Source organism: Heloderma suspectum, chromosome 3, assembly GCF_057233095.1.
Source record: "Heloderma suspectum isolate Gila_16-S chromosome 3, 16-S_ref, whole genome shotgun sequence".
Classification (NCBI taxonomy): Eukaryota; Metazoa; Chordata; class Lepidosauria; order Squamata; family Helodermatidae; genus Heloderma; species Heloderma suspectum.
The window spans coordinates 48913590-48936168 of record NC_139460.1 but is presented as its reverse complement, the minus strand read 5'-3'; the positions used below and the strand labels follow the sequence as shown (position 1 = coordinate 48936168).

Sequence of the window (22579 nt, the reverse complement as noted above, 5' to 3'; positions counted from 1 at the left end):
ACACCATTTCACAACCTGCTTTTGAAAGGCTACTCCTTTTCAAATGGGGCTTGTTATATGGCATGGGGGCTGCTGCTCTTTAAACACAAGCCCAACTCCCCCTTGGGCATGCAGAACTAGTTGTACAGCTCCTTAGATTGGGGTAGGCAGACATCAGGCTTGTGAAATCCACTTTGTTTTTTATTGAAACCCTGAGATCCATCAACCAGAGCTTAGTGAAAAAGACATACACTTAGGGTGCAATGCTATGCATGTTTAAACAGAAAAAAGTCTTAGCGGCTATGGAATGCTGGAACTTGTAGGACTTTTTTTCTGTCTAAACATGCATAGGATTGCATCCTTAGAATTAAAGAATTCTGAACCCAAGAATGTGTTTCAAACAGAGCTCAAAGTCCTTCCAGTCTTGACCCCTTAAACTGAACCAGTATCCTTGCTCTGTTTACAGTATTGTTTACCAGTTATCTTGTTGTGTGTTTTCCTCACATGGTCCCATGTTTAGAGATAAGTCCTTGTCTTAATTAAGCATCTAGTGTCTAGATCTTGTGACTGCAGACTTTGGCATGCATTACAGCTGATGCAGTTGTGATTTGAATGTTTAGAAACAAGAAAAATAACTAAGAGGCTCTAAAATATAGGTCTTGTTCAGATATAATGTGGGGAAGGGTGATTAAGCTAACCACAGTGTATGGTGGTTACCACTAACCAGACCGTGTGCTCCCACCACATATGCACAGAACCACGGCCTGCAGCATGGTTAGCCTAACCACTCCCTAACCACTCTGCATCCTGCAAAACCCTGCAGTCCTCTGGACGGGCTACCACACATCCCAGCAGCCCCAGCAGAGCAAGCAGCCACGGGTGGCCATCTTGGGGCTTACTGCTGCAGCAGCAGTAGCCTCCCCACTGGGCACGTCCTTCCGCCTGCACACACGCAGCCTGTGATCCATCTTTCCTGTGCCAGACGCCATCCGCCCACTCCCTGCTCATCCCTCCTGCAGTGGCGTGGGGCAGTGACGTTGCTTGCATGCTGGGGCTTTGCCTTTGCAGCCCTGGGGGCTGGGGGGGCTACAGCTTGTGGAGGAGGGACGCCATTAGAGGGAGGGATGACACTGCTTGGCCAGAGGCCAGTCAGCCAGGGATATTTTCCCTTATCACAGGGGCTTGTGCCTGGGAGTGCGAAGTGCTCAGGTTTACTGTCCTGACAAAGGCATGAGATCGAAAGCATCTTTCTTCCACAAGCACTTCTCCGATTGCGTACTATGGGCAGGGTCTGCCACATCATGTGTTGCTAGGCAGATTTCGACCATGGAGTTAAAGGCGGCAAACTCGGTAGCAATTCGTAGATGTAAAGATGTACTTCCCACTCGCTTGTGGGAACAGCGGGGCCAATTTCAGCTGCTCTTGCCCCAGAGCTCTGTGGCAGCGCTCGGATAATCACAGGGGGGCTGTCAGACATCATGCTAAGCCATGGTTAGGGCCACTAACCCTGCTGCAGTGTGTGGTTAGTGAGCATGGTTAAACCGTGGTTATGTAGCCACCATAGTTAGGAAAAACGTCTTACACACAGCGCTCTAAGCCAGCATAGTTAGCTCAAAATGCTTAACCATCATGCCTTACCTTTATGTCTGAACAGGGCCATGGTGTCGGTTCCCCTCTTCCCCCATTCTCATGACTGTTTAACCACCATTTGGTGGTGGTTTGTGGCCCCCTGATACATTGTTTTTCAACCTATGTTGCCACTATTGATCAATATCCATCTAGAAAACACTGGAGTCACCCTCAAAAATTAGTATACCTTAAGACTAATAGTCACAAAGCCTCCATTAGGAACACTCAATAAATACAACTTTTACCCTCTTCTGGACTTTAACTGAACTTCTCTTGCCAAGTTTCAGTACTTTCGTCCCATATTAAGGCAACAGGTAAAACTAGCTTCTGCTCTATTATAGATGAGGGAAACTTTGTACAATATTACATGGTTACATGGATTAATTGGTAGCTAGATCCTTAGTACACTTTAAATCTATTCCCTACCTCATTTGCATTGTTGCATCTCTTACATCAGAAGTGAGCGTTCCCATCATCTCTAACCATTGGCCATGAGTTCAACTCCCATCGTCTCTAACCATTGGCCATGCTGGCTGGAGGTAATGTGTATATCATAGTATGAGGACTCAACTTTGGGAAGGGCTGCTGTAGAGGTAAGAGGGCTGAAAGGAGGAAGAGTAGACAGGAGGATACGAAACAGGGACTTAAGGGAAGGAAAGTATGTTTGATTCCCTGTTGATTCTCCTGGACCTCTCAGCAGCTCTTGATACCATCGACTATGGTATCCTTCTGGATAGGTTGTCTGGGTTAGGAGGTGGAGGCACTACGCTGCAGTGGTTCCACTCCTACTTGGATGGCCGACTCCAGAAGGCGGTGCTGGGGGAGTATTGCTCTGTGCCTTGGCAATTATGCCATGGGGTTCCACAGGGCTCTATTTTATCTGTTCAAGATTTACATGAAACTGCTGGAGGAGGTTATCCGGAGGTGTGGGCTGAGGTGCCTTCCCTATGCGGATGACACCGAGCAAAGGGCTGGATGCACCCGATCTCGTCTGATCTCCTAAGCTAAGCAGGGTCAGCCCTGGTTAATACTTGGATGGGAGACCACCTGGGATTCAAGCTTCCTGCATGGAGCAGGGGGTTGGTCTTGTAGGCCCCTTCCAACCCTATGATTCTGTGATCTGTGAGCTCTACCTCTCTTTTTCATCAAATCCAGGTGAGGCAGTGGCTGTCCTGAATCAGTGCCTAGGCATGGTAATGGACTGGATGTGGGCCAATAAACTCAATCCAGACAAGACAGAGGTACTGTTAGTGGGTGGTTTGTCTGCCCCGCTAGGTGATATTCAACCTGTTCTGGAGGGGGTTGCACTTCCCGTAAAGGAACAGGTTTGTAGTTTGGGGGTGCTCTTCGACCCAGAACTGTCACTTGAGACACAGGTGAACTCAGTGGTACGGAGCACTTATCAGCTTAGACTGGTATACCAACTATGCTCTTATATAGACAGCGATAGCCTAGCTACGGTTATCCATGCTCTGATAACTTCTCATCTGGATTACTGCAATGCATTATACGTGGGACTGCCTTTGAAAATGGTCCGGAAACTTCAGCTGGTCCCAAATAGGGCAGCAAGATTATTAACACAGACTGGCCAATGAGATCACATTATGCCAGTACTTTTCCAGCTGCACTGGCTGCCAGTCCATTTCCAGGCCCGATTCAAAGTGCTGGTATTAACATTCAAAGCCCTTAATGGCTTGGGGCCAGATTATCTGAAGGATCACCTCCTCCCATATGTGCTTGCCTGGACCCTAAGCTCATCCTCAGTGGTCCTTTTCTGTGAGCCCTTGCTAAAGGAAGTGAGACAGGTGGCTACCAGGAAGCTGGCTTTTTCTGCTGTGGCACTCCGGCTGTGGAACGAGCTCCCTAGAGAGGTTCGCCTGACATCTATGTTGTATACTTCCGGCGCCAAGTGAAGACCTTTATTTCTCTCAGTATTTTATTTTAGCTTCCTAGTCTTTTAGCTTTGGTGTTTTAAATCTGCATTTTAAATCTCTGCATTGCTGCTAGTTTTTAATCTGGTTGTACTGTTATATTGTGGTTTTAAGCTTTCATATTTTAAAATGTTTTATGCTGTGCTTTCTGGTTTTAATTCTTGTGAACCACCCAGAGAGCTTCAGCTATTGGGTGGTATAGAAATGAAATGAATGAATAAATAAATAAATTTGTGTATGTATGTACACAAGGTGACCCAAGGGAAATGGATGAAGGTTGCATTGAGATAGGGCAAGGAAAAAGAGAGGCTGAAGAAAGGTCATATAATAGTTCCCCAAAAGTAGGCTTTGGCAGAGGCAGGGATTGCCCCAGGCCTCACACATGGAGGGGCTACATCAACACTGACAACCTATATCCCAACTGAGAAGAGAATAGAGGGGAACTCAAATGAATATTCATCCCCCAGGACTCTCAAGAATCTTAAAAAGTTCCTGCCCAGAAGACTGAAAAGGCCCCGCTAAACAGGGCTGCTGTTGCTGTAGCCTGCCTAGGCTTGTAAAAGACATTCAGTCTTCACTTCTATAACAAGAGTTCAGATTACTGAGAACTTGAACTATCTCTCATCTGGTAGTTTGTATCTCCATCACCCCATTAACATGCAGCCTGTTGAATTTTGCATGAAGTATAAAAGCACAATGAGGTCACCTCAGAACTTGTCTGAGCTGTATATCTCACAAGAGAGAAAACCAGTTTCAGTGACCGCTGCAGGCACTCTCAAAGCATGTTATAGCAAGTGTCATGCACGAGTCGGATTCTGCTTTGTCTGCTGCCACTAATGACTAACCATCTTTTCTGAAATGTCAGGTGTAGTCATCCCTGGAATGACCTGATTCAGCATAAGATCACCTGAAAGCAGAAACAGAGGGTCAACAGATAGAAAAGGAACAACATATTTCTGGGATTTATTTTAGTTGTATTGTAAAAAGCTCCTAGTTTAATTAAGAGATTTGGTAAAGAAGGACACAAGCAGAAAGTTTTAAAACTCTGGTTTGAGTTAAGAATTTACAAGACATCACATATGCAAAAATAGCTCTATTTAAACTTTAAATATATATATAAACTGTTATGAATTGTGTGTATAACTGCCCCAAATGGATAAAAAAAACAAAGTAAATATTGAGTTAATAGGATCCCAACAATCTACATTTCCCACCTGTAAAATGGGAGTATTTCTAGCCAAGCCACGACTATAATGAGAAAATTAAATAAGAAATTAAGCAAGGAATCTGCATGTCAGTAGCCCAGTTTGTTTCAATAGCCCCATCAGGATGAAAACACTGCAATGACTTTCCCATTGCCAAGGTGTACTCATGGCCATACAGAGGAAGACACTCTAGACACTGTCTAGAGGGCAGTAGGATTTTTCGGTTTACTGGCTCCAAGCTTGTAGACAGCACTGCCCCCTTGTAGCCTGAGTAGGGAGCACCATGGCAGCTGCCTCTCCATACTCATAAAATGCAGTGCAAAAATGGGGTGTTCCCGGGGGAGGGGAGGCCCCTTTACGTTGCTTCCTATGGGGTCTCCAGGCCTGTTTCCACCCCCTCCCTGAAGCCACAGCTATACATGCGAAAATGCGCGTCTAGCCAGGAATGCAAGGCAGGTGGAACGTGGAAGAGAGGATCCCCTCTGTGCTCTGCCTGACCTGCATCGGATAGGCATCCACCTCAAGTTCAGAGGCTGACATCTACCTCGATAGGTTTGCGCCCATAGAGGAGGATTGTACTCACCTAGATTCTAGTGGGTATATAAGCTGGCTGGCAGCAACCAGTAACTCTGAACTCCAAACAGAAAAAAAATAATGGCCCTATCTGGAAGTAACAGCAGCAACCAGTGACAATTCATGGGTTACTTAATTCACTGATGAACTGTGGGGACGTGAGCCGCTTCTGGTTTCCAGCAACAGCATTCTACGAGTGCAGCATTCATAGGTTGTTTCCGTGATGTCCAAACTCAGGAACTTGTTCCTGGGCTTGTTCTTGGGTTAATTTGGGGTTGTTTAACCCATGAACAACTCCAAGTGCCTGGGTTCAGACATCACCAGAAGACCCTATGAATGCTGCATTCATAGGTTGTTGCTAGAAACTGCAAGTGGTTCATTAATTAACCCACGAATTGCTACCAAGTGCTGCCTTTACATCTGAACAGGGTCATTATGTTGCAACTTACAGAGTCTGAATCAGGTACGTGAAAATAAACTTATCCTTCATGGTTATAAAAATAACCATGAATGATTTGTTAATAATTAAACATGCAGTGTTTAGTGATTCAGGAGACTCTTGGCAGTAGTCAGCTTAGTCAAATACTTGCCCCAGCATTAGCTTTTGAAAAACAACCTCCACCTAGAATCAAATCTAATGAAGCTGTTCTTCCATTCAATATGGCTTTGGGCCAAACTACATGTGACTCAGGAAAGCCATGATCGTATCTTCCCCAAATCTTTTTTGTTACTTCTAAGGAGATGCAGGCTGATAATTTGATCAGGGAAGTGGCACCACAGGAAGTGGAGGTTTAATCCTTTCCCCTGTGCTATGTCCCCTATTGAAATTGCTCCACCTTCTGAAGCTGATGTTCCCTGCATTTTGTGTAGTTTGGTCCTTTGTTTCACATATTATGTTGCATTGGAAAGCAAGGGTTAGTAGGCGGCATAGAGTGTCTTTCCCCGCGTCCTTTTAGTTATCGTGAGAGGGGAGGCACTGAACATCTGGTAAGCCCTAACATCCTTCTGAGCCAAAATGCAGCCCCCAAATTTATTTCAATTTGTTTGTTTGTTATACTTGTATTCTTCACACTCTTTATCCAAGGAGGTCTGAGCAGGAACCCTGTGAAGCAAGTGTGGCTGAGAGATAGGCCAAAGATCATGCAGTGAGCTTCATGGTTGGGTAGGAATTTGAGCCCATGTTCCTGTGTCCAGGCCCCAAACTTTAGCCAGTGTGCCACACTGGCTGAACTGTGATGCTGGTATGTTCAAAGCCATTCCCTACTAACATTTTCTCCTATACAGTGCCAATTCTGTAATACAGTACATTTTCCTTGCCCCTGAGAAAAGGTCCAAAGGTCTTCTAGGTTATTATTATGATAGTAAATTACTATTTTTCAAGATGTTGAAATGAGAACAGGCAACCACATTGGTATAAGTTTTAATTTGTTTTTCACGTTCGATATATGTGGTTTGCATTGTTCAGAAAATATGGTTTGGCAAGGGAAGGGCATCCTTGGAATGAAATCCCCTAGAAATACTAAGGCACCTTGTAGAAAGACAAACCATCCATTGCAAAGGTCATGGGAGAAAGACTGAGCTATAAATATTTCATACATCAAAATACATCAGGGGTCCCCAACACAGTGGCCGCAGAGAGGGCCCCAATGTGATGCCCAGTAGGCACCCAGTTTTCTTTTTTAATATTTTATTAAAGTACATACATGGATTTGCATGAAATGCATATGACATTCTAGCAATTATACATAGGCTTCAACAAAAGCGGACCAAATATCCAAATAGGTATCCATTTCTTGGATACTATATGCCTTGTAATATCTGTCTTTTAGCTGTCAAAAGAGCACAGAGAATCCATTTACTCTGACCATTTGTTAATTTTCATGAAATGATTTAAAAGAGCATGTACATGAATAAATATTAAAGACTATTCCACTACAAAATTTATCTGTATAGTAACCTTGTCCCAAAAAGAAGCAACTACTGGACACTGCCAAAACATATGTTTACAAGAAACATTTGCTGTATCGCACTGTCGGTAATTATGAGAAATGCCGGGTTGGATGAATCACAGGTCGGAATTAAGATTGCTGGGAGAATTATCAACAACCTCCGATATGCAGACGATACCACCCTAATGGCAGAAAGCGAAGAGGATCTCAAGAGCCTCTTGTTGAGGGTGAAAGAGGAGAGTGCAAAAGCTGGTTTGAAACTCAACATTAAAAAAACTAAGATCATGGCATCTGGCCCCATCACTTCCGGGCATATAGAAGGGGAAGAAATGGAAGCAGTGACAGATTTTACTTTCTTGGGCTCCAAGATCACCGCAGACGGTGACTGTAGCCATGAAATTAAAAGACGCTTGCTCCTTGGGAGGAAAGCTATGGCCAACCTAGACAGCATAGTAAGAAGCAGAGACATCACCTTGCCGACAAAGGTCCGTCTAATCAAAGCTATGGTTTTCCCAGTAGTAATGTATGGCTGTGAGAGCTGGACTATAAGGAAGGCTGAGCGCCGAAGAATTGATGCTTTCGAACTGTGGTGCTGGAGAAGACTCTTACGAGTCCCCTGGACTGCAAGGAGGTCCAATCAGTCCATCCTAAAGGAAATCAACCCTGACTGCTCATTGGAAGGACAGATACTGAAGCTGAAGCTCCAATATTTTGGCCACCTAATGCGAAGAGAAAACTCCCTGGAAAAGACCCTGATGCTGGGAAAGACTGAAGGCAAAAGGAGAAGGGGACGGCAGAGGATGAGATGGCTAGATAGCATCACCGATGCAATGAATATGAACTTGAGCACGCTCCGGGAGAGAGCGCAGGACAGGAAGGCCTGGCGTGCTATGGTCCATGGGGTCACGAAGAGTCGGACACGACTGAACGACTGAACAACAACAACAACAACTGTCGGTAATTAGCCAAATCAGACAATCCCTTATTAAGGAGATGTTGCAGTGTCCAGTAGACAGGAAACAAAGTTTTCACTGAATAAGACACACCCTAAAATCCATAGAAGCGACAGGTAGAAGCCAAAGTGGTGATCCACTGATTAGGTAGTTTGTGGTGGTGCCCACAGCAGTTTCTCAAATTCCCAAATGTGCCCATGTGTCCAAAACAGTTGGGGACCCCTGAGATACATTACTATGGATACCTTGCAAAAACATTTCTGCTAATCGTATGACAAAACATTCTTTAAGATGCGGTATAATTGAATGGACAGTGTTTGCAGTGGCAAGGAGGTGGGTCCACTAAGGGCATCCCCCCCCCCCGCTCCCATCTGGAGCCAACACTGATCATACATTGTACAAATCAAAAAGGAGAGGATGTCTCCCATGTTGGATAATGGCAGTAGCCTTTACTGCATGTTCTGTGGCATGAAAACCCCTTCAGGAGACCAAAAGGAAGATACGTACATCCAAAGGTCTGTAGCTTTGTTGCTCTGTATGAGTAAAAAAGCAGCTTTATTTCTCTCCACATTTGTAAAAGGCCTCTGCACTGAATAAAGTGATAACTTGAGAAGTTGAGCCTGCTCATCAGGCACTGAAATGATAAATATCAAGTTAATCTTGAGTCTTACATTTTTTTGATATTGTTATGATCTCTGGCATTTATTTCTTATTTAGTAAGGAAATCAATAAAATACATGAATAAACAGAAGTGTGAGGCTCAATGTGTGAGGCTTCCAGCAGATCTGAAGTCCAGGGCCTTTCAACTTAAGTACTATGTGTGATTCTGCTCAAGGAACTAAGGAAGGGTGCAGTCCTGCTCCAGCAGTCCCCACGCAAGATATTTAATGGGCAGTGAGATCCACAGTGTTGAACTCAGAGGCTTCCATGTATCCAGTGTCCTGCTGGGCTGCTGCTGGCAGAGTGGGAGGAGTGAAAGAGGCGATTTTTGCCTCTCCGTGCTCCTGCTGTTTCGATTTTCTTCTAGACAGGCCTCTGAGCCTATCTAAAGGAGGGGCAGCAGCTGGGAGGTCATAGGATTCTTCACAATTTGGCCTCTCCCCCCCCCCCCACCAAAACATGCCCCTTACAGAACTCTCTGATGTCAGAAAGCAGCTGGTCTGGATCTTTCCGTGGCAGCTGCAAGTGGGTGGGGGGAGAGATCAGATTCCAGAGCCCCCTTCCAAGGTTGTAACAGTGTCTACAGCCTCAGAGGGGGAACTCTGAAGAATCCTATGGTCCCTGGGATGCTCTCCTGTGATCATAGGATTACTCTCCTGGAAAGTGTAATGTGCTAAGCAAGAAAGTAAACGGTGCACTGGTTGTATTAGTATGAGCTAATTTTGTTGGTATAGTTACAGTTTCCTGCTTCCTAAAATAAGAGATCAATATATCACAGAATCCCATCTAAGAAGGGGCAGATCACACGCTTTAAAAGTATCCCAACATCACAAGATCTTAATAGACTATTACAGTCACTTGAAAGTGACTGTGATTCACTTCAAGACTAGGGTCGAGTATTCATAGAGGTCATAGAAAAGGCACCATTGGCATCAGGTTGTATGCCCCTGACCTAATGGCTGCTGATATCTCTCTGTCTTTCATAAGATAGTCTAATATTTTATTTACGTAATACAATGGTAACATGTTAAGGTATACATTCATAGTTAAAATGGCAAATATAACTGCTTGTTTGTCTTATGTAATCACACTACAAAAATAGCTGTGATATGTCTTTTAGGGGTCAATCCTATGCATGCTTAGAGAAAAGAAAAGCCCTACAACTCCCAGCATTCCCCAGCCAGTATGGCTGGCTGAGGAATGCTGCGAGTTGTATGACTTTTTCTCTCTCTAAATATGCATAGGATTGCACCCTTAATTGATATTTTCAAAGCTATTTCAAATCCACAACTGAAAATGCCTTGAATATACACAACATAATCAAACTAACAGTGTTTTATTTTGGGTTTGTTTTGTATTTATTTCTTAAATTGAGCTTGTGAGAACAAGTTTTAAAGTTTGGGGCTTCTTGGCTTAACAAGTCTTCTGTGCAGCCCCTAGAAAGCATCACAGCCAAGGAGTTCCAGCCGAAGTGCAATACTCTGATTCCATGTTTTAGGAACAACACGAATGAACCTGGAAACTATACGTGGTTTGAAGAAGTGCTTGACTTGCCCATCGCTGTTAATGTTTCCTGTGAACACCTGAGAATAAACGCAGAAGAATGAATTAGTAGAATAAATGCATGCATTTTAAACACAAATGCCTAAGAACTGCAGTAGATCAACAGGAGAAGGATTGGACATCTCAGATTTCCACAACGACACATAATATGTGCCTTCTCTGAGTTCAGATAAACCAACAAAGTTGCCTCATGTTGTCAAGTCAGTGATCCATCTTTTGAGCCCAGTACTCTTAACTGACGATGGCCCTGAGGCAGAGATCTTTCCCAGGCCCTGCTCCCCAAAGTGGTTCACCGGCACGTCCCATTCCCACAGCCACTTCACTTCTATCTTGCCTCTGGATTGAGAATGGGGGAGTACCTGATACCCAGGGGGCCAGAATTAGCCCCAGGCTCTCCAGTTGCTAATCCTTACTATCAAGAACTCCATTTTCTTTTTGTACTCTTAAGTTTCTGTAAGGCTTCATTTGGCCAGACTGAAGTTTCACGTAGTGATAAAACCTCCTGCATGTGTGTGATCTTGTGAGGCCTCAAGGTTGGACAGACCCAGTTAATTGGGCTGAGTGATTTCAGCTGCATTCCTGTGGGAACTCTCACCCCGCCCCCTTTAGGCCTGAGAGGCTACAGGCCTGACAGTTTTGTTTCAGCCAGCCTGTGATTGGCGGATAGGCCATCTTGTAGGACCCTATAAGACCACTGATCAGGGGGTTGGACTTGATGGTCTTACAGGCCCCTTCCAACACTACTATTCTTTGATTCTATTACCTCCTTGGGGTTTGGGCATAAAATTAGGGGGGTTACAGCAGCTCATTGTCTTCGTCCTGCTTTTGGCTTGTGACTTTGCATCTCATCTTGTGAGCCCTGTTCTATGTGAAGACCCATCCTTAGGGGCATAGAAACATGTTTAGGTAGCTTTTGTTATTTTCTGCCTGAAATACTGTTTCCAAACGTTATGATTCTTTTATGCTTTTTTGTCCCCCTTTTCCTTTATAAATAAACTTAATACCTACCTCAAGGATTGTGTGTGCTTCCTTCCAAGTAAGCCTTAGTACTAAATCCAGAGACTACTGCTTGGTTATTGCTACTGTATAAACTTTCAGACCTGGGGCCTTAAAACAGAGGGTGCTAGTTTGGACTCTTATGTCATAAGCCCTAGGAGTGTCCTGTAAGGTCTGAGAGTCTTCTGGCTTAGACTGAGGTGGACATAAGGAGTGATGACAGCCTACTTTGCAGGGTTGTTGTTCAGCCTGAGCAACCTTTTGTCCCTGCCTACACCATTGGAGAGCTAGGACAACCCTCTTCCTTCCTTGAAATGTACTGTAAAACACTGTTCAGAAATGTAATTCAACTGTTCTACTCCATGTTAAAGGAGCCATATCTAATATTCACTGGTCCCTATATTGCTGTATGAATTCTAGATGCTTGATGAAGCAAAATAATTAGGCAGCATAGAGTCACTGTTTCCCACCTGGTTTAACAGATTAAGGGACAGCCAACATTTTTTAAGGCGTAGTATGCTCCTGAGGTTGAACTGAAGCCATAAATAGGGGAAGGGGGGGGGGACTGGTACCTTTTCCAAGGAATTTGATTCATCCAAGTAGGACTTCCATGCTGAGCCATCATCACTGTAAAGGATGGAAAATGTTTTCACATACATTTCAGTAGTCATCGATTTAACTCCTTGGGTTACGATGCCTGTTATCTTCTTAGGTTGAAGGAAATTAATCTGTAACCACTGACGGTGGTTGTTTGACTGTAGGATTAGTAAATACAATAATATTGTGTCACTCCTACATTGCTAATCTGGCAAATATCCAAAACATGCATCTCATCCACGGAGTTCTACAGAAGTGAACAGGGAGATTGAACTAAGAATGAGCACTTAAAATTGGCCAGGAATCTAGCTTTTAATTTTAGAATAGTCACAAACTGAGGGAGAGGGTGAGGGGGAAACATGAAGATGGGTTGGGAAAAGGGAGAAAATGGACAATTTTTTAAAATTTCCAAAATTCGAGTGAGAGCCAGTGTGGTGTAGTGGCTAGAGAGATGGACTGGGAGTCGGGAGATCCGGGTTCTAGTCCCCACTCAGCCATGGAAGCTCACTGGGTGACTTTGGGCCAGTCACTGCCTCTCAGCCCAACCCACCTCACAGAGTTGTGAGGATAAAATGGAGGAGGAGGAGGACCATGTACGCCACCTTGGCTTCCTTAAGGAGGAAAAAAGGCGGGATATAAATGTAACAAAATAAATAATCTGCAAATCATCTCAGAGGACAAAAGACAGCACATTTTGGATCCTAATCTCAAACAGCTGGACCACTGTAACGCTACGTAACATCATATGCTTCCTGACCCCTGCAGGCTTGGGCAACCATTCTTCTGTTGAGGGTGGCATTCCCTTGTGGATACTCTTGTCAAGGGCCAAATGTTGACAGTGGATGGGGCCAAAGGCAGCAGTAGGCTGGGCCGGAACCAAAAGAGCCTTTTCCCTCTTGTTCTGACACCCCCTTTTCTTTCTCTAATCACATGCGGAGGGCTTTTGGAATTAGGCTGAGGGCTGCATGTTGCCCACCTCTACTTTTATGCCCCAGCAAAGAAAGGGCAAACTCATGTAAACCAGAGGTGGGGGGCATGCGGCCCTCCAGATGTGGTTGGACTGCAACCCTCATCAGCCCTAGCCAGCACAATCAACAGTAAAGGATGATGAGGATTGCAGTCCAACCACATCTGGAGGTGCACATGCTTTGGGAGGGAGTTCCATAATTGGGGTTTCACCACTGAGAAGACCCTCCCCAATAGCTGCACACCTAACCTAACTTGGCAGGGGCTCCCAAAGAAGGGCCTCCAAGGAAGATCTCAACTACTGGACTGGGTCTTGCAACATCCCTGATTTAAACCTTCTCTTATAAAAAGAACAGAATGCATTTCAATACAGTACATAAAAATAATAGAATATACTTGAGGGTTGTTTACACATGACATTTTTTTTACCATGCACCCTAAGAACATTTTAAGTACACTTCAAATGAACAGTGAATACAGCAAACACATGTTCGAAAATGTACTGTACTGTACTGTACAGGGATGCTCATCAGAGAGCCAGGCGTGTTTTAATATGCTGATTAGATTGAAAACCATCTTGAGCAGTTTCATGGTAAACATTACATGGAAAAGTGGAGCAAAAATACTTTAAACAAATACATAAAAAGCTGCAGAAGCTTGGAATTGCAGTTTTGTCTTCACCTTTGCTTGCCAGGCATTTGTCCTCCCTTTTAGATTGAGGCGGGCAAGTGATGGCTCCCAGGAACTCCACCAAGTCTTCATAAAAGAAGAGGCTGTAATCTGTACATCCCTGATAGCCCCTGATTCCATTCCCAGCGGCATAGAGCAGACTGTGATGAAAACATCAGCACACCCTTGTTAGATCTCCTAAGCAGCAGAATGGCTTGCAGAACAGGTACCAGAGTGGAAGTCACATCACTGCTGCTGATTTGATAAAGTAAATTTAATTTCCTAACATTTATCTCTTCTCCCTCTTATTTACAAGACAGCATGCAGGACCCCAATTTGAATCAGGACCACTGTGCATGGGTAAGGGAGGTTTAAATTTTCCCCTCCCAGCCACTTGTTTTAGTAAATTTATCCAACGTGGGGGCTTAAAAAAAGAAAAAAGCCTCCATTGGCTCCTTCACCAAAATATGTGTGTGTTTGTGTGTGTGTGTGGGGGGGGGGGGTGAACGTAAAAAAAAACAAATGGCTGCGAGGTGAAGGTTTAAACCTCCCCAACCTGTGTGCTGTGGCCCCAATCTGGATGGGGGGGCCTGCACATTTACTTGCAAGTTAAAAAAAGAAAGAAAAAGAAACTATGCTGCACGCCACACATTTAACATATTGTGTAATTTAGCCCTGATTCTGTCTGGAATCTGAATACCTATATTCGACTGTTTTAAACATTTTGGCCTTCAGAATGAGCACGTTCCCCTTATATGGTTGCTTGTGAAGGAGTGCCATGGGTTTTCATGTCTTACCGTCTATTTCACAACCCAGGAGTTCCATACGAAGGGTGGGCCTGTTATAGAACTTGCTTGGATACACCCTAATATACCTAGCAACAATAGGAGGATCAATGTGATTTTCTTTTATTCCATGAGCATCTGAATTGCCTACAAAAGGCTAAAAGGAAAAAATATTTTTAAAATCTGTAAATAATTACACAAAGTTTGTTCATTTTATTATAAGGATAAACTTCCAAATAAGTATCTCGCCTTTTTTTTTTTTTACACAAATTCTGCCACGTTCTATGTAATTGTTCACACTGGAAAAGATGAACTATATGGGCCCTGAGCCAATTCTAGCACAGGCAACGAATCATGTGTAGGTCTAGATGGGCATGTCCACCAAAGGAGACACCGGGTCAATTAATTAGGCCCCTGATAAGCACTGCAATGTGAATGGAGATGCACATACAAATGTGCTTTTGTATCTGCATTGGCTACAGGGACAGAAAGTTGCTTCCATGTGCAGATCTCCCCTGCTACATTGGAGCGTACATATTTAGCATAATGGTAGCCCCAAATCTAGGAAACAAACAGGTAAATCCATGCATTAATATTTGTAAACAACCCAGAGAGCTTTGGCTATTGGGCAGTATAGAAATGTAATAAATGAAATGAATGAAAATGCTACCTGCTTATGTCATCCCTTAGAAAGATTTGGATACCTATTTGGATACTTCAGTAGATTTGGATACCTATTTGGATTTGGATACCTATTTGGATACCAAGGATTTGGATACCAAGATTTGGATACCTATTTGGATACTTCAGTAGTGAAGTATCCTAGTGTTTGATTGGGAAGTCAAAGGGGCTGAAAAGGGGTATGTCTGGGGACAGTTCCAGGGCAGGGATGGTGGAAATGCCTGTATGACACATCCAATGTGTCGTACAGCAGCCTCCCCTGCTTGCCCCCACCCCCCTGTGGCTAGACAGCCAAAATTGGCTGTCTAGCAGAAAATGCAGGGTGGCTGAAGCACAGAGGGAACAATCCCCTCCGTGCTTCTCCTGCCCTGCATTGGATAGGCGGTTGCCTCCGAGTTCGAAGGCGGCTGGCTATCTGAATAGGATTGTGCTCTAAAAGTGATATTTTCAGAATGCTAAACACAGCAATAAATAATGTGCACATTCCACACTTGCATGGTGCAGTTGTAGATTTGGTTATAAGCACTGTGTGAAACCCCGTGCTTGGAAGATTTCTCTCTCTTCTCTACCACTCCCTTTGAAATATCTCTTGAACAAAAATATTTAATATCTGCCCATCTATTTTTTTCAAGCGGAAAACAAAAGACAAATGTGTACTTCAAACACATTGAACATACATACCTTGCTTGTCCCTAAGTAGTTCCCTTTAAAAGTGATCCACTTTCTTCCATCTTTGCTGTAGGTAATAAAATATTCCGTTGTATACAAGGATTTCAACAATGACTTAGCTCCCTGCGTCTGAATACCTGTGATTAGAACTTGTCTTTGCAGGTCAACCTATGCAGCAACAAAATAATTGATCCATATAAGCCCAGTTTCATTCTTTAATGAAAGGATATCCTCTACCGTGAGTGTGTGTGTGCGTGTGATCTGCAATTTGCACGAAGTTCTGAGTAATTTGTACAAATTTGGGAGTAAGTTGTGCAAATTTGGCCATACTTAGGGCAAATTCAGCCATAGTTTGCACAAATTGCTCAGAAATGTAAGCAAATTGCAGGACCCTCCCAAAAAATTGTACAAAATTCCCAGAAAATCCACGAAGTCTCCCAATTCGCTGCAGACTCAGGCACCAGAGCAGGAACCAAAACGAAGTCCAGGGGTCCAAGCCTAGGAAAACTCATTGAACTCCACCACCATCCCCAACAGATTTCTCCGACATCCTTAGCCTGCATGAATTGTGAGGTGATTCACCAATCTGAATGCAGCAGACTAACCCAGTTCAATAAACTGCCTGCTTTTGCTGTCTGCCTAGGGCTACTAAAATAAGAGTCAATGGCTACTAGTCATGACGGCTATATATTACCTACAGTATTGGAGGCAGTATGCTGCTGTATGACAGTTGCTAAGGAATGCAAGCAGGAGGGTGCAGTTGCACTCATGACCTGCTTGTGGGATTCCCAACAGGTATCTGGTTGCCCACTGTGTGCACAGAATGCTGGACTAGATAGGCCTTGGCCTGATTCGGGATGGCTCTTATGTTCCTAAGAGGCAAGGTATAATACATGGCTGGTGGACTGGCTTAGGAGGTTCTGTAACTCTGCGCTGAGGAGCTGAGGAGTTTGGAGCACTTGAAATTAGAAAAATCAGGAGTCTCATGTGGAACAAAACAGTGCCCAAACAAGAAAAACATTTGGAATTCAAAACATCACATAGTAATTTCATTATGTTACTGGATACAACAGAGAGCGTCTGACTTGAGGAAAGCCATGGAGGGCTTTCTAACAAAGGTCAAACTGCGAGCAAGGCAGAAGCAGAAAACATTTTTTGTTTAAATTTTTTTGTTCTTTTTTCAGGCCTTTCAAGCTTGGGGGGGCCTTGGTTTTCTTTTTCAGTTGAGCTATTATTTATCCGTACAAAATGCCGGTGAAAAGCATTTTTTAGGCATTCAGAATAAAGGCTAATACTGGAGCTATGTTAAGTGAGCTTTCCAATCTTCTTCATCAGGGATAAAGCATGCCAGGGGCGGGGGCGGGGGGGGGTCTGTTTTTCAAAGAAAAGAACAGAAATTCTACAGAAGCTATCAGGCAGGCCTCAAATGGTATCCTAGTCATGGACTATAGAAAGAATTTTTAAAACATTAATAACCACTATATTGGCAGAATCCTTTCCTTTAGTCAAAATTAACACAGAATCTTAGAGCTGAAAAGAATTACTGGGTCTGTCCTACATAACCTGTGACCCTCTGAACTGAACACAGCTCACCAGCAACATATTAAGAACAAAAGAAGAGCCATGCTAGATCAGACCAAGGGTCCATGCAGTCCAGCATTCTGTTCACGCAATAGCCAATCACCTTCCCATGGGAAACCCACAAGGAGGACATGAATGCAACAGCACCCTCCCAACCATGTTCCCCAGCAATTGGTGTACATAGGCATACTGCTTCTGATACTGGAAGTAGCATATAGCCATCAGGACTAGCCATTGATAGCCTTATCCAGGAATTTGTCTAACCCCCTTTTAAAGCCATCCAAATCGGTGGCCATCACTATGTCTTGTGGTATTTGACCTATCAGATGCTTAATAATTCCCATGTTTTCAGTCCCGGGCAAGGAGCTCACAGAAGAGGTTTATTAAGCACCTTGTGGGCTGCCTTACATGGTTGGTGGACTGTTCTCTGCTTGGCAGGTTACAGCTTGTGCACAGCTGCCTGCCTGAATCTAACCATCCACAACCCCAATGTCGCCAAGACAACCTACGTACTCTAAACTACAACAGGTCACAAGCAGAGAGAAGATGCTTTGCGGAATGGCTCCTGCAGAGCAACTAGATTCAGATGACTCAAGAAAGATTGTCAAGCCACACGGGCTTATCCTCCAGGAGTCTTTAGGCCATTCAATCTGGCCCTAAACATGGCAATGAGTCAGATCCCTACTGTCACCCCATCCACTGAAGGAAATTATGCTGGAGCGACTCCACAACACCCAACATCTCAGCTGTAGTCGTGGCTGACTGACCCAGATGCCCTAAAGCAGGGACAGGAAATTTGTGGCCCTCCAGATGTTTGGCCAACTCCCATCAGTCCTAGCCAGCATAGCCAACGGTGAAGGACGAGGCTAGTTGTAAGCCAAAACATCTGGCGGGACACAAGTTGCCTATCCCTGACACTAAAGGAATGGGCAAAAAACTCCCTAAACCATATGAAGGCAAATATATCTTTTCTGAACCCAACACTTTCACACTGAAGCATCTGAATTTTTAAAAGTCACAAGACAAGTTTCATAAATCTATCCTACTCTGACCCAATTCAGATGATAAACCCATGGATAATAAACCATGGGTGGTTTGTGAGTGCGCACAAGCAAGCATGCTGGTTCCGCTTTTTGAAACAGCCCAGGAACACTGCTTGGATGAAAACTCTGGTTTGTTTAACCCTACAAAACTCAGAGTGCTGGGTTCACACATCATAACAAAAACCTAGGAACAGGGCATTCCTGGTTGTTTTTGAAAGTGGAAGCAGGAAACCGGGCAGGAACCAGCATGCTGGGTCTCATGCTCACAAACTACCCATGGACTGTAAACCATGGCTTGTTTGATCACCCAAACTGGGTATCTGTCTTGAATCCAATAAAGCTATTTCCCCCTCAGAACCATTTCAAACAGGCAATTCTAGAATTTCAAATCTATTTCCAACCTAAATAAATTAGCACAGAGTTTATTTTATTTGCTGTATTTATATAGCTCTCCCATTACACATGTTCTCTGGGTTGTTCACAAAAAAGCAACATTAAAATGCAGTATAAAAAATAGAAACGATTAGACTAAAACATAATTAAAATGTGGATTTTAAATCGAGAAGCCTAAACTTGTACCAGAGGTTCTTGTACCCACAGCCCATCCCTCTGAATTCCTTTTTCTAAGGTTAAAAAAACAAAGTTACTTTAAATCTATAGTCATAAAATAAGTGTTCTGTTTCTGTGATCAAATTATACCTGGATCCATGGATGTTCATTTTTCTTCTCAGTACTCCAAGCATTGTATTTTCCAGCATTATTTAATCTTGCCAGTTTAGGTTCCCAGTATCCTAGATAGGAGTGAAAAGAAGGTTTATTTTAAAAGAAAACTGAAATGCTAATGTCTTTTTGCCTGCTCATTTGTGGTTTTGACAAAAACATGAGCTTGAAATAAACTATTTTTTCATGACAGGAAGAACCGGCAAAATACTAGATATTACTAGGTATCAGTTATAAACTAATGGTGAGTGAGGGACAGAAAAACTCTTGAGTGCAATCCAGAGCATGTTAAAACAAACACATTAAATTCAGATTGCAGGCTAGTCAATCATAAAAGTCACCCTTTCGCTCTTTCACTTCATGTCTACCATAGTGCAAAGATGGAAGTGAAAATATTGGGCCATATTTAATACATTCTGCAGGGAGTGGGTGGTACACTGTGCAGTCAATCCAGTGCTAGAGGCTCGAATGTAAACTGTCACTTGCCAAGTGATGAAGACATATTCAACATCATGTCTTACATTCTTTAGCTGTGAAATTCAACTTACCTATGTGATCTGAAGCACTGATTTGTGAATCTTGTATGATGCCACTTACCAGACCCATAGGTAGCTTGCACTCTGTAGAGAGGGATCAAACATTTTATTAGCCATTCCTAAACTATGGCACCAGGAAAGGTTATCCTATACTCTAAGTCTGGGGTCTCTAGCATGGTGCCCACGGAGTCTTCTCTTGGTGCCCTTCAGGCTCCTTGCCCCTCCTGTTTTTTATTTTATTTTTAAGATTTTTTAATTAAAAAAAAATAACTGGAAGGCTGGCTTGCTGCAAAGTGAGGTGTTGCCCTCCAGTGCCTTATTTATTTGGGTTCAAAAGAGTGGTTTTGTGTTTTGGAGCTCACCCTTCCACTTCTGCCTTGTCCTTAGGTTGTTGGGCAAGTTATGTTTCTTTTAGCCTCACCAGTTTGCCTTCTGGGAAACAAGTGTTTCATGACCAACCATGCCCACCATGGTAGCCATTTTAATGAAAGGTCAAGCTCCCCACCATGGCAGCCATTTTGTGAGAACACCGATGATACTCAAAATTCCAAATGTGTCCACTCACCCAAAATGCTTGGGTACCCCTGCTCTAATTACACCTTGGGTGGGGCTAGGGGAGGGGGATGCTGCTGCTTCACCAGCAGAACAGCTGCTGTAGGCATGCTCAGCCAGCGAGGGGAAGAGAAACACACCCAGAAAAAGTAAAAATGCTGTAAAAATGACAGACGTGCCTCCAATTTCCCTTGAAACTCTGCCAGTGTGCATCTGTCAGGGACTCTGCCAGTAATGACACCCACATACCACCCACACATAGGGGGAGCCAATGAATTCACGGGGACATGCCCCCGGCACACACATCTGCATCCCAATCATTCCATGACATTTACGTGCCTTGCAAGGTTCAGTACGGTTAAACTCTATTACCTTTATTTATAACAGTAAAGGAGGCCTGCATTCCTTCTTCCTCATATTCACTGACTTCATTTTCTAAAAGCCACATGCCAGCTTTTGATGGCTTCATTTCAACAGTAGTGAATGAACCTTCAAAACAGAAGGAATTATAGACATGTGTGTGTGTTTTTGACATGTCTTCAACGGCAGAAAAATGATTGCTGTGGCCATGCAATAAGTGAGCAGCAGGTTAAACCACAGCTCACTCTGACTATTTTTAGCATCTTGTACTAGCATAAATTAGAGATCAGATGTAAGGCTCCTCATGGAGCAAAGTGATGGTTAACATGAGAAGAAAGTCTCTGGGTAGAAATGGCAGTATTCCTGCCAGCAAGAGAGTCTGTTGTGAAACTGTGTTGAATGTCTCTATGAGTACTTGCTTCTCAGCATCTGACAATTTATCCACCCATCTTAAACATTACTGGGAATGTATCCCTTCCATCTTCATCATCATCATTTATGACGACTGCACTATCAGTGTACACAGCACTTTCTGGGGTCTGATTATCAATTTTTTTAAAACCTAGACAGCTCCCTGCCCTCTAGGAGCTTACAATCTAAAATAGGACAATGGGGAAGACAACAAAGGGTGCAAAGGGAGAGACATGGGTAGGGAGAGCTTAATATGAATAAATTCAGTTAGAGTTGGGAGTGAGAATTAAGGGGTTAAACCAAAAGCCTTTTGAAAAAAGGCTGCTTTTCAGGGTAGATTTGCAAGAAGAGTGAGTGGTAGGTTGGCCAGTTACACATTGGCAAAAAAGAAGTGCACACCAAAAAGAGGACAAACAAGGGCACCGATTTTGTATAAAATTTGCATGTGCTAATGTATATGTATAGATGTCAATCTAGAAATAATCACCATAATTTAAATAGAAATACAGTACATCTTTCCATAGGGGACTTTGGGAAGGGCTGCTGTAGAGGTAAGAGGGCTGAAAGGAGGAAGACAGAGTAGAGAGGAGGACACGAAACAGGGTCTTGAGGGAAGGAAAGTATGTTTGATTCCCTGTTGATTCTCCTGGACCTCTCAGCAGCTTTTGATACCATCAACTATGGTATCCTTCTGGATAGGTTGTCTAGGTTAGGAGCTAGAGGCACTATGCTGCAGTGGTTCCACTCCTACTTGGATGGCCGACTCCAGAAGGCGGTGCTGGGGGAGTATTGCTCTGTGCCTTGGCAATTATGCCATGGGGTTCCATGGGGCTCTATTTTATCTGTTCAAGATTTACATGAAACTGCTGGAGGAGGTTATCCGGAGGTGTGGGCTGAGGTGCCATCCATATGCGGATGACACCGAGCAAAGGGCTGGATGCGCCCGATCTCCCGATCTCGTCTGATCTCCTAAGCTAAGCAGGCCCAGCCCTGGTTAACATTTGGATGGGAGACCGCCTGGGAATCAGGCTTCCTGCATGGAACAGGGGGTTGGACTCAATGGTCTTGTAGGCCCCTTCCAACCCTACGATTCTGCAATCTGTGTACAAGCCTGTGACTAGGCGCCCTGCATGCCTATTCCATCTGCTTGCTGTCCAGGTGCTAAGTGTGGATGGGCAACTTCAAGGTTGCTGCTGCTCTCCCTCCTTCTGTTTCTTGACCTTTAAAGCAGACTTGCACTGGACAGCCCATCAGACAGAGGACACCTTCAAAGAGAGGACAGTCCTCCGTAAAGTAGGACACCTGGCCAACCTAGTGAGAGGTAACACCATATATATATGTTCAGGAAGAGAGTTCCATGTATGGCCACACATTGGGCAGAATGAGGCAGTCACCTCAGGCAGCTGATTTTAGGTGTTATGAAAGGGAAGCGTATTGTTAGTTATTTAAAGTGTTATTGTTGCATTTTAACTGCCAGAGATGAGAGGTGCTTGTGGGATTTTTTGCCTCAGGTGCCAAAATAACTTGGCTGGGCTGGGGCATGATGCACCTTGACTTATGGGGTGGGGGCA

At 43.9% G+C, this 22579-nt stretch overlaps 1 protein-coding gene across 3 annotated transcripts in view; it reads right to left on the bottom strand.

Moving 5' to 3' along the window:
• Positions 1-6721: 6721 nt before the first annotated feature.
• F5 (coagulation factor V) overlaps positions 6722-22579 on the bottom strand; it is an 81736-nt gene continuing 65878 nt past the window's right edge. Inside the window, exons 18-25 of one of the 3 annotated variants that reach the window (XM_084843147.1) lie at positions 20610-20726; positions 19698-19769; positions 19129-19220; positions 15818-15973; positions 14468-14612; positions 13683-13831; positions 12011-12193; positions 6722-10462 (exon numbers count right to left, since the gene is read on the bottom strand). In XM_084843147.1, coding sequence (XP_084699273.1) covers positions 10316-10462; positions 12011-12193; positions 13683-13831; positions 14468-14612; positions 15818-15973; positions 19129-19220; positions 19698-19769; positions 20610-20726 — 1061 coding nt within the window. In that variant the 3' untranslated portion in view covers positions 6722-10315. The remainder of the gene's footprint in view (positions 10463-12010; positions 12194-13682; positions 13832-14467; positions 14613-15817; positions 15974-19128; positions 19221-19697; positions 19770-20609; positions 20727-22579) is intronic. The other 2 variants (XR_014789045.1, XR_014789044.1) reach the window with 2 other exon arrangements.